Raw genomic sequence first — 13,028 nt, 5'->3', positions numbered from 1 at the left:
AGTTTATGAATGCATATCTTTTTTTAAAAAATACAATTTTTATTTTATACTGATTTACTTACAAGGTTCATATACATTGTTTTCCACACCAGATCTTTCCCATCATTTTCTTTACCCGTCCCTCCCTCCACCCAATGGATTGTACCACCTTATGATTAACCACTCCCCCCCTCGGTCCTCAACCCTCTGTTCCCTTCTCCCCCTCTTGGATCCTGATGAATGTATTTCTTAAACTATTTCCTTTCCTTCTCATCTATTAATTACTGTTTTTTAGTCTTTGCAAGATTAATATTGTTAAAAGAAAGCTTTCATGGGTAGAGTGACTTTTAGGAAATTAAGAAAAGCCCAAATCATGGCCTAGAGCGTGCCTTTCTGGAAGGTAGTTGGTTTGGATCACACCTGTGAGCTTCTTGGGTCTTCTCTCGAGAGGAGAGGAATCTTAGATCAGCTTGGAAGTAAAGTGATGTGTTCACTTAAATAGGAAGTATTATTCTGATGTGGTCAGGGAGCATTCCAGTAGCTCTGATCTAGTCTCATCCTAAGGACACTGAGGATAAGGTACCTCTCTCTGTGCTCTCTCTCACTCACTAGTTTCCATGGAATTTATTTAGGTGAGATAGCAAATAAAATGATTATTTATCTTGTTCGGTCAGGAGAGGTATTTTCTGTTCTTGGTGTCGTACTGTGTTTGACTAGGTTGTACTATGTCATCTTGGTCTCTCACTATTTTTTCATTGTATCAGACAGTTAAAGAATCTCATGAGTCCTAGAAATTCTCAGAGTTAATCAAATTTCTGTAGTCTCTATGAGAGCTAGTAATGAATGATATGGTATTACATGGTATTAATGGTATTAATGAATTGTAGTAATTTAACATTTTGTCTACTTCTGCCCCTATTACTATCTCTTTACCACTTACCATAAAATGGAGAAAAAAGCAGCACACCTGGAAACTATGTGCATAATGTCTTAGAAGCTCATCACATGATCAGAGCCTAGTCATATATTCGCTCTTAGTAGCCAGAGAGGCAGGAGGAATTAGTCTTAAGCTGGGATATCCAACAAAAATTTCTTTTAAAAGAAGAAAAGAAACATTGGGAGTCTGAGTAACAATACACTCTGGTGATCATTCAGCAGCAGGGTAAAGTTTAGTTTTGGAACAGTTTTATTGTTTGCTTGCTTTTCTAATTCTTCTTTCTTCCTTCCTTCCTCCCTCCCTCCCTCCCTCCCTTCCTTCCTGTAGAATTTTACACTGAAGTTAGCAAGCAAATGTATGATATTTTTACTTTTGGGAGTTGGAGTCAGATTTATCCCAATGATTACAGTGATGAATAAAAAAAAATCTATTAAGAGTTTGCTGTCTTTTCTTGGACTGTTTTCATGTCCATCTGCTTTCCCTCTCTTGAGCCTCTGGTCATACTTGATGCCTTTTTCTTTTTAGACATGGCACAGTCTCAAGGCTGGGTGAGAAGATACCTCAGGACCTTTTGCCGAGGCTTCTTTGTGGCTGTGCCCGTGGCTGTGACTTTCCTGGATAGAGTCGCCTGCGTGGCAAGAGTGGAAGGAGCATCGATGCAGGTAAACATGAACACACCTGTGTACCTTAGAGAACTGCAAGCGAGCTTTCGGTTTCTTTTTTATATGATAGGAACAGAAATTTAAAAAGGCCTGTAACTGAACTCTTTTTATAAAAAGCTCCTTACCTTAGGTCTGATAATATTCCAGAGGACCAGGTAGAAGCCATAGAAACACAGCACATTCTCACCAAACACCTATGTTCATGGCCTGGGCTAAGAGCTGAGGAATTCACAAACATTCACTGGATGTTGTACTTGCTCCCAGTCAGGAGATTGACTGTTTTATGAAAGAATGAGGCAATTCCCATTGGAGGAGCCAGTGAAGTTTGCCAGTCTGATAACCTGATTTGTTGTAGATCCGTAGTGTCCTGTAATATTCCTAGGATTGACCCGAAGGACTAAAATTTATTACCTTGGAGTTTTGATATATAATGTAGAATTTCCGTGGCTACTGGTTGCAAGAGAACAGCTTGGATTGACTTGAGTGGAAAAAAAAGGAATTTATTGGAAGGCTTATACTGTGTTCATGAGAAGGCCAAAAGTGTGCCAGTCCCCAGGGGCAACTGGAGCAAGGGAACGGAATGCTGCCAAAGGCATTCAGCCTTTGGTCTGCAGCTTGGCTTAGTTCTCCTAGACCATCTTTCTCCACATGGCAGGCACATTGCTCCTGGCACCTCTCACGCCTGTAGGTGCCCAGTTTCACCACCGTCCAAGAGAGATTTGAGTTTGAGAATTCTTCAAGATGCTCTGTGATTGATTCTGTTTGGACTGTCTGTGCTTATCTATATCCTGTACAAATTGACAGTGGCCAGAGTGGCGGGGTAGCTAGTACGATTAGCCCAGCCTTGGACCTGTGCGCACCTCCAGCCTGAAGCCAGGCTAAGTGGTGCTGAAGAAGACGATCTTCCTTATTTGTCACATTGTTATTTGTGAGTTGAGATAAGGGCAACAGTTCAGGGTAATAGTTCACATTCTTAGAGGAATCAAAAGAGAATAAAAGAGGAAAGGATACTCTGTAAAGAAAGGAAACATATGTTAACACGTTGTTGCCAGCAAATGACTGTAATACATGAAAGGAAAAAAAATGTGTGTTTCTAAGCACAGTCCTCAATTTAAAAGTGTGCAGCAACGTGTTAACTACAAACTCAGTCCTGCTATTTTTCCAGTCAATTCTGACTCATTTTGACTCTATAGGACAGTAGAACTATCCCAGAGGGTTTCAAAATACTGAGTCTGTAAATCTTTATGGGAGTCTACTACTGCAGCTTTCTCCTGGCGAACAGGTGGTAGGTTTGAACTTCTGACCTTTTGGTTAGCAGACCTTTGTTTAACCTACAGCACCACTCACGGCTCCATGTTGGATATGGTGTAGACTGTAGTGAATTGCACTGCTAACTCAAAAGTTTGAATCCACAAGCGGCTTTGCAGGGAAAAGGTGAGTAATCTCCTCACATGCAATTTACAGCCTCAGAAAACCAACCAGAAGATCAACTATGAGTCAGTTCCAACTTGACAGCAAAGAGTATGAGTATATATTTTATGAAATTAAATGGATTCTAGGTGTAACAGGTTATATTAGCTATCATCAACTCAAAATTGCTTTAAAGTAGAAATGGCAATGCTAAGATTTGGGTATTAACTAATGTAGCTTATTTGAAGACAGAGTTGCCACCATGTTCATTGATGAACTGAATTTCATCAAGGTCATCATCAAGATCATAGGGTTTGAGAGAATTCATAAGAGAATTCTTAGGCAGTTGGAATATTATTGTGTTACTGATTACTCAAATGCATAACTAGCAGACTGGAGAGATCCTGGGAGTCCTTGTGCATCCTGCAAGGAACACAACCTGCTATTCTTGACTCTTGAATCCTGAAAATTCTGCCTGATGAATGTCAGTGTCTCTGACACAGCTGCCCCCATTATCCTAGTCACTGTGTCAATCCATCTCCTCTGGGGTCTTCCTCTCCTGTGCTGTCCTTTCATCCTTACAAGAAGGATGATCTTCTCTAGGGACTGGTCCCTCTGGCCTCATTCCCAAAGTATGGGAGACAGAGCTTCAAAATCCTACCCTCCAAAGAGCAGCTTGGTTTCATTCTTTCTAGTTCAGAGCTTTTGTACACAGGGTTGCTGTGAGTTGCAGGCGACACGATAGTACATAATAAGAACGTTTTGTTTATTGTCTAACTCTTAGAACCATAGAAAGTAATTGAAAAGAACATGGCCTGAATCAGGCCCACTTTCGTTTTCAAACTGACACATTGCTTCTCAGTATTTTGGAGAGGTCCCTGATAGCAGACTTTCCCAACACGGTATGTCTTTTGATTTTGTGACTTCTGGGGCCAAGGGTGTTGATTGTGGAGCCAAGTAATTGGAAATTGCTGACAATTTCAATCTTTTCTCCATCTACCTTGATGTTTCCTATCGGCCCATAGGTGAGAATATTTGTCTTTTTGATTTTGAGATGAATCCATATCGAAAGCTTTGCATCAGTGTTTCAAGTCAGCTTTAAGTGAGCAGGGTTTTGCAATATGCATAATGCAGGTTGTTGATGAGTCTTTCTCCTATCCTGATGCCACATTCTCCTTCATAAGAGCCCAGCCTCTTGAATGATTTGTTCAGCATACAGGTTGAATAGGTATGGAGAAGAGAGACAACCCTGATGCATACCTTTCCTGACTTTACATCGTGCAGTGTTCCCTGGCTCTCTTCAGACAACAGCTTTTTGGTCTAGGGTTATCTGTCAAATGGCTCACTCATACACACCATTGCTGTAGAGTTGGAACCAGTTCATTGCTGACCTTCCATTAGGTTTCGGAGGCTGTAAGTCGTATGAGAGGAGACTATTCGTCTTTCTGCCCCTGAGTTACTGGTGGATACGAACTGCCAGAGATGCTCATCCTCTGTTAGTTAGAATTCCCACCAGAGCTCATTTGTCAAATGGCTAGTGATGGAAAACACTATCCTGGTTGCTGTGAGGGGCTGATTTCTCAGACGCAGATTCTGACATCAAGGAGCCTTAACTTCAGTAGAGGAAATGAAGAGATTGTTAATCCTAGATGGTAGATAACATCTTTAAATAAGATTAATGTTGAAGCTGTCAAATACATGCTTGATGAGTGCTTGGTACTTCCTGAAAGGAAAATTTGTTTTATTTAGTGAATTATTTTGGAGAATGAGCCTGGAAAGTTTAATTTGGAGTGGAGTGGTACGAGAAAAGGTCAGCCCTTATGGAAGGAGCCATTTGGCAAGGCAGCTCTGGTGGCCTAGTGGTAAGAAACTGTACTGCAATTTCAAAGGCGTGGAGTTTGAATCTACCCACTGCTCTGTGGGAGAAAAGGTTGAGCAGGCTTTTCCATGCTGTTTACTGCCTCTGAACACCCACTGGAAAGTCAACTATAAATCAGTTCTGACTTGACGACAAACAGGAAAGAAGGAGCAGGAGCTAGAGGAGTTTCCCTCTTTTATGGGAGATTGCAGGACATAAGAATTTAAGTGGAAATATTCAGCACATTTTAAAAACTTCAGCTTATGGGCCACTTCAGTTGACAGTGTCACAAATGAGAGCCACATATAGGCAAGGGAGTAGAGAGGAAGCTCCCACTCATTTGCTTTAAGTGTGGCTCTGAAGGACACTTGGCCAAGGTGGCCCACATCAGGTCCTCGTGGCAGACAGGACTGACAGGCTCCAGCTCCCAGCTGGAAACAAAGGAGGACGCTTCAACGATTTAGACCCTCCCAGAAGAGCTGTGGGTGAGCATTAACGTTACTGGTAAAGTATATTCATTTTCTCCTGGACACAGAGCCTACTAATTGGTCCTAAAAACATTCTGAGGTCCCAACTCTTCTCACTGTTTCTTAGTTGTTGGAATGGATGGAAAACCTCATGAGCAGTTCCTTACTTTACCTCTACCTTGCATTTGAACTTCCGAGTTGTAAAACAACCCAGTGGTAGATGGAATTTCCTCCAGGACTTAAGAAGCATAAATGACATAGCTGAGCCTCTACATCTTGTGGTTCCTAACCTGTGCACTATAATAGACAAAGTGCTAGTCTATAGGCCTTTTATTGTAAGAACCACCTTCCCTCTGTAACTTGATTTGTGCCACTATTAGAACCTCTACTCAGCATATTATTGCTTTTTAATTTTTTACTCATGTACTTTTAACTTGTTAGTTAAATTTGTATCTTCTAGGCTGCAACAGTTCCATGATACATCTTCAAGGATATGAACATGTACGGCTAAGCACAATTGATAACAGTGAATCTAAATTCCAAAATAAATCTCTATAATAGTCTATATGTTTCCTACTGCTAAAGGGGCCCTTTAGAGTAATGAGAGAAGATCTTCACCCTGAAACCTACAGCGTCCCTTTTCAGCAGGAAGTAGCTAAGAGAATACACCATTCCCTTTTCCTTATGAATCAGGGTGACGTGTCTCTCAGGGAGGAGAGATAGGGAATGGCAAAGGACACACTGACAAAGGAGATTAATCAGAACTGGCTTTGACAAGCACTGTGGCAATTGGACAATTAAAACAGACATTCAGGGTGGGGGGGAAGAAGAACGAACTAGGGAGAAGGGTAGAGAAAACAGTGCAACAATGAATGAATGAAAACCCAAAATCTCTGTAAATGTTCACTAAAACTAATAAAATTTAATAATAATTAAAAAACAAAACAAAACAAAAAACCCAAAAAATCTCAGCTTAGAACTTCAAAACTTTTCTCTGTCTGCATTCCATTTGGGAAGTAACTTCTGCCCAGAGAAGTATGTCCCACCCACAGGGAAGCCATGGCAGTGATGGGGGTAGGGAGGGAAGAAAAAAATTTGTTAAAAGTAATTACATCTACCACAGGCAGTGTGGCTTCTAGTATGTATGGTTGATTTGATGTAAAATCAAATATAAAAATTTGAGTTCTTTTCCCTTTTGAATCTCCTTAGAATGACTCCAGTCTTTATAGGCCAAGACTGGCAACATGGGAAGAGACTGACATTCTGAATCACGAAATTCTGGAAAAAATTGGCCTATTTTAAATTTCTTGCAATGTGAGATAACTTAGGGCCAAGGGAATAACTCCTCATTGTTATGGACCCATAGTCATTTTCTTCAACTTGTAGACTTGCTAATTTAAAATAAATATTCAGCAATTTAAATATTTAATCTCAGGAGTTTATCAAATAGATGCACTGGTAGTGATGCTAACACTAGACACAGACCTTGAATATCAGTGTTTTGCTGTAAGACCTACCTTGAAGTCTTGAAAGCATTCTCTTGGCTGTGCTTTAATATAAGAAGCTTGTTTTTAAGATTCCCTTTTACAAGAAAAACAATACTTTTTAAACACTACTCACTGGTTCTTTAAGCTTAACTTTTCCAGTATTGGTTTATGAAAAGTATCTAACTAGACATTAGGACTCACAGTTACCTCAAGGCAAGTTACAAGTGAAAATCAAGTTTATAATGATGCAATTGAATGGCAAATAGAATTTAGTTTATGAAACATTTTGTTTTTATGAAGCCATGTGGGAACATCCATTTTATTTGATAAGATACAAGTTTTACAGTGCCCTGCACACAATGAATACTGACACAAATTGCTGTTTAATAATAATTCATACTGACCTGCTCCCCTCTGGAACACGTGAATCCCTTCTCCTGTTGCTGAAAAGTAACCTGTGAAAGGAGATACTTTTTTTTTCTTTCCCAAAAGAAGCACTACATTACTCAACATTAATTCCACTCAGGAAATGAAGACTGATATTACATACAGTTGAAACTACAGAGGGAATTTATGTAGGTGGATTGCAATTATTCAAATTAGAACTTCAATCGTTTCCAGAGGCTTTTAGAGTAAAAGGGTGCCCTCGGAATAGTTTAATGACCTCCCTCCTGGGTCTGAGATTTCATTTCAGTACAGATGCCTGCAGCGAGGTCACTGGTTCCAATGAAAGGTATACTTCTTCCACATTTACAATTACAATTTAAAACTTGAAAAAAGCAAATAAAAGACATCACTGTTGAGGGTCATTATCTTAGTTTTGTTTCAATTTTGATGCAATTATTCTGTAATATGCCATTTCCCACAATGCTTGCTTTCCTTTTGCATAAGCAGAGGGTAAAACACTGGAAAATGGTGCTACAAAATATTTTTCTGCCGCTCAGTCTTCAGGTAAAGGTTTTTGTGTAGAATGTCTTAGAAAATGACAGAAAGTAGAGTTTGATCGGTGTGGAGATTGTTTCCCCTCATTAACACACATTTATTGGTTTGAAATTGTCTTGACTTTGAGAAACCTGTGTATGATCACCTGCTCTGTAATAAACCTCTTAGACTCCTACCTAGCTCTTGGCAGTCATTATCCCTTTTCCTGCTGAGTTTAAAATTAAAGGGTCTGTCAAAAAAGCAAGCAAAGAGGCCTGCTCCTTCTCAACCCCCCCCTTCCAATTTATATTTTAAACCGACAGTGGGCTTAATAATGCTTAACAGACATTGTCAGTTGTAACTCTTATTTTGACATTCTGAGAGGCTTTATACAAATAGAGTCTCAAGAAGAGAGAGATGCTGTGATTTGTACAGCACCGTTTTATGTATGGAGTGAGGAAGTTTTAGGGTACCTGCTGAATTTCCACTTCCAGGATGCTGGGAGCCACCTGGCACTCCTCTTCTGTGCTGAGTAGTTCTTCTCCTTGGTGTGGTGAGGTTGACTTTGAAGGCAGTTCCAACTGAATGTTGGAATGCGCTATTGACTTACCTGTGTGTGTTCTTCCAAAATTGCTTTTGGCCTGGACAGCCTCACCTGAGGCCTTTATTCTCTTAGGATGTTTTGAGTTTTTATGTAGTTCTGTAACCTCTCATTAACAGAGAATTCAGGTAGCTTCGTTTTTATTTATAGCAACGAACATATGTGATACTGAAACAGTTGGTGAGTGATAACTTTATAATGTCTCTTCATGGGGTTTTCTTTACTTCCCATGATAGAATTACTGTATGCTTCTGTTTTATAGAACCAATGTTTTATTATTTATTTAAATACTGATTTCATGATATTATTATTAATTTTTTTAAGTTGAAGTAATTTTAGACTTACAGAGAATTATGAACAAATAAACCAAACCAAAATCCTGCTCTGCTAAAGAGCTTACTCATCCCTGCCTAGGCTGTGATGATGGAGGAAAACCTTACTGTGGCACTGAGGTTTGGATTCATATCTCCTGGATCTGAAAAACCTAGCTGGAATACTAATTTACTTTGGACTTGGGTGGCACTGTCTTTGAGTAGCTCATCCTGACTGAAGCTAGGTCTCACAAAATCCTGCAGATAAACTTCGATGAACTTCACCAGTAAAATGATCATAGTAAAAACAAACCAAGCATAGTAACTATAAGGAAGAAACAGCTGTAGGAGGCCAGAGGCGAATCAGTCCTTAAATGATGGTGGTAGTAGAACTATCAAATACTGATACACTCTGTTTAAAGAAATAAAAGAAGGGACAAAAAAAAATCAAGAGAAAGCAAAAAAAAAGTGTGTGTGTGTGTATATATATATTATATAAATATTTTTATATTTATTTATATATTTATTGTCTATATTATTTATTTTCTATATTATTATATTTATTTATATATTTATTATATTTATATTAATATATATTTTAAATGGCCAAAATACAGATTGTTTGACTAATTCAACAATAATAGTGTGTCTATATTAAAAAATTTTTTTTTCTATGACAGTAGCCTTGGTAGCATAGTGTGAAATGTATCAAACTGCTAACTTAACCCGCTAGTTGGGTGATCTCTTTCCAAAAAGACTTACAACCATAGATACCCAAAGGATGGGAAGTTATGAATTGTGAACAACCCAATGGTGGTAGGCTCTGTGCTTTCTAAGAATCTTCTGTAGTATAAGAATTTTATTAATTTATAGTAAAATGATAACTTTATGATTTTTACAATTCTCTGAGATTTGCTTTAAAATATATGGGAGAAGGAAATGTGGAATGAGATTATCGATGAAACAGTATTGGCAGTGTGTTCTACATTGGTGTGTCTAGGCCATGGATAGGGAGCTCTGGTGGTCTGTGGCATGTTGCACTGCTAAACAAAAGACTAGCAGTTTGAGTCTAGCAGTGTCATCTAGGGGGAAAAAGGGACAGTGTCCTCTTGAAAGGATTTAAAACCTCAGAAAGCTGATAGAGGCTCAACTATGAGCTGGAAGCAACTTGATGGCAGTGAGGTGATGAATAACATATTGATTCATGACACCACTTAGTTTACCTTTTTGAAATGCAGGTGTATTGAGATTTAGATCACATAACATATAATTTAGGCATTTTAAGTCATTCAGTGATTTTAAAAAACACACACAGCTGTACAGCTGTCATTAGAATAGTTATAGAACATTTTTATCCTAAAAAGATCTTACATGCCTGTTCAAAGGCAATCCCTCCTCTAACCCCCTGATAGACCTTATTGAGTTATCTCTTCTTCATAATTTTCTATAAATGCTGTTGTTACTGTGCTACTAAATGGAACCAAGTCAGAGCTGACCCTCCACTGGGTTTTCAAAGGCTGTAAGTCACACAGACACTGTTCCTCCTTCTCTCTGGGAACTGCTGGTGGATTAGAGCTTCCTGCCTTTGCCTTGGCCATGTGACAGCTCACTCAGCCACCAGAGTTCCCTTTTCTGTAAATAGAACAATAGGTTACTTAGTCTTTTGATTTTTTTTACTTTTTTACTTAAATGCTTTTGTGGTTTATCTCTATTATATTTTGGACATTTATTTCTCTTCACTGCTGTGCACTGCTCTATTGCATGGATAATACTACATTTGATTTCTTCACTACCAGTTGAAGGACATTTGGATTGCATCCATGTTTGACCTGCTGTGAACAATGATTTAATGAACACTCCTGCACAGGCCTCTTTGGAGACTTGGGCAGACAGTATGAGTGCAATTAGTGAACTGAAGACTCATCCACAACCTGGGTTATGTAGATTATACAACCTTGCTCACTGAAACTGAAGAGAAGACTGCATGGCAGGATGAAGAAAATGAAGATTTTCATCATTGGGCCAATTGGTGGCACCATAATAGATGGAGAAGAGATTGAGATTGTTACCATTTTCATCTTGCTTGGATTCACAGTCAACACTCTTGGCACCAGGGTCAGGAAATCAAAAGGTGAATTGCCTTGGCAAAATCAGTTATCAGGGACTTCTCCAGAGTGCTAAGGAGAAACAATATCAGTCTGGAGACTATGGTGTGCCTGAACCAGGCCATTGTCTCTGCAGTTATTTGCTATGCATCAGAGAGCTGGACAATGACTAAGGATGAAAGAAGGAAAACTGACACTGGAGAAGAATATTGAATATACCATGAACTGCCAAGAGACAAACAAGTCTGTCCTGGAGAGGGTGAAGCCAGCTTGCTCCTTGGACGCAAGGATTTTTTAAACTCCGTGTCGCAAACTTTGGGCATGTTGTCAGGAGAGACCAGTTTTTCTTAGAAGGATGTTATTCTTGGAAGAGGAGTGAGCTTGTACAGGAGAGGAAGACTTTTGATGAGATGGAATGGCAGTGACTGGGGTAACGGGGTTAGGTATGTTGGAGACAGTGGGATTGGCTCTGGATAGAGCAGGTTCTGAGATACTCTTCACAGGGTCACTATTGGTCATAGTCCACTCGATGGCACATAACAACAACAACAACAACAACATGTACACTTATGTTTGATCTTTTAAGAAATTGCCAGTAGGAAACAAGTTCTTTTTGAGTCTGACTGGGTTAGGATGAATATTATCCTTTGGCTGCATAGAGGAGACACTTTTGTGTGGATTCTTTTCTTGCCCTGCTTGTTGGGAGATCTGGATTGCAGGCTTCTTCATGGAATGCCAAAAGACAACTGAGGGGGCTTGCTGTCATTTCCTTTTGCAGTTCTCAAGGTCCCTGGCCACTCTCAGCTTTCCCTTCCAGAATCTAGACATGCGTGTTGTGTTACGTCAAGCATATTTCAGTGGTAAGGTAGACACCTGGCTAGGAATGGGGCTGCTTTATTTTGGCCTTTGGCTGCATTTTCTCATTCTTGTACAATGGGATCTAGGCCCATAATTGAGTTCTCCTAGCCAGTGGAAAATGAGTGGAAATAAGGTGCCGTTTCCATCCTCAAATTCTCCGTGTTCTGACTCCTTCCTTCCCTGATTGGTGTCCACAGGGAATAGTGGAACCCTGAGACTGGGGGAACTGGGTTTTCTAAACAATCATATGGAGTAAGTCCACTCATTACTGTGTTGTGCCATTGAGCCTTTGGAGTTTTTCTTATGTTTTGAGTGAGCATTATGTGCTACACTTCCAACTCAAAGATCAGTGGTTCAAATCCACTAGCAGCTTTATAGCAGAAGGATGAATAGTCTCCTGAAGATTCACAGTCTTGGAAATGTGATGGAGGGTCTCTGTAGTCAGAATCAACTCAAAGACAGTGGATGTGGGATATTGTCCTCTCTTCATTTTCTTATGTCACTCTCCCTTTAAGACTAAGCTCAAGCCTCCTTCATACGCCTTTCCTGAATCCAGGCATTAACTTGTTTGAAACTCTTTGACATAGTAAATTTAAACTCTTTTGTGTTGTTCACTCAGTATTTCATAAATTATGACTACGTTAATGGATTAATAATCATGGGTTAATACTTCAGTATTTCATGGGTTATTGTTCAATATTTCATGGGAAATACTAACCTTACTTTGTGAGACTCTGAAATAAAGGGACCATATTATTTCACCTACCTCTCCAGAGAGATTTTGAATAAATGCATATTAAATTTGTCCTTTGAAGCATTGGAGTGCCTGAATAATTAAACCCCACAGAAACATGATAAATTGAAATTGCTGTCATTAAGGTGTTTTTTTCCTTACAATTTGAGGGTTTTTCTGCAGTATTCACCTGAAGACTTTTCAACTCCTTGCTGGATTCATCATACTGTTTATGGCAGAAATTTTCCAAACCTTTTTGACTATGACTAATAGTAAGTAATACAATTTTTGATTATACATACATACGTACAATTGCAACAAAATTTCATCAAACAATTCTTAAACTGTAATTACTGTTATTATGTGCAATGCCCTCTCATATTTTCTATTCTGGTCACAACCCATCAAATTGATTCTGTGACTCACTCATTGGTCATGACCTGTTTGAAATATACTTTTGTATTGCTGGAGGCAGGTTTGAAAAGGAGACATAGCTCAAATTGAGCTATTACTAAGGGAGTGAGCATGTTAGCTTTTGATTCTGAAATATTAAATGTGAGCTTATCATAGAGCCTCAAGAAGAAAGTGTAACATAAAGGATAAAGAGGTGCCTGATCTACCTCTTGTTGAGAGGACGTTTTGCTTGATGAGCTCATAGTATCTTTTTCAAGTACCCTTCTGTTCATTCTTTTGTCTGTT

The 13,028-nt window shown here is 39.2% G+C and overlaps 1 protein-coding gene across 1 annotated transcript in view; it reads left to right on the top strand.

The window, feature by feature from the left end:
- The first annotated feature begins 1,443 nt into the window (after window positions 1-1,443).
- LOC102870738 (mitochondrial inner membrane protease subunit 2-like) overlaps window positions 1,444-13,028 on the top strand; it is a 1,092,157-nt gene continuing 1,080,572 nt past the window's right edge. Inside the window, exon 1 of the mRNA XM_006882643.1 lies at window positions 1,444-1,578. Coding sequence (XP_006882705.1) covers window positions 1,444-1,578 — 135 coding nt within the window. The remainder of the gene's footprint in view (window positions 1,579-13,028) is intronic.

This window comes from Elephantulus edwardii, unplaced genomic scaffold (assembly GCF_000299155.1).
Source record: "Elephantulus edwardii isolate Elephantulus edwardi_28Jun2011 unplaced genomic scaffold, EleEdw1.0 scaffold00022, whole genome shotgun sequence".
NCBI classification, from domain to species: domain Eukaryota; kingdom Metazoa; phylum Chordata; class Mammalia; order Macroscelidea; family Macroscelididae; genus Elephantulus; species Elephantulus edwardii.
Note: the sequence above shows the minus strand (reverse complement) of the source record. Positions and strands in the feature narration are given on the sequence as shown.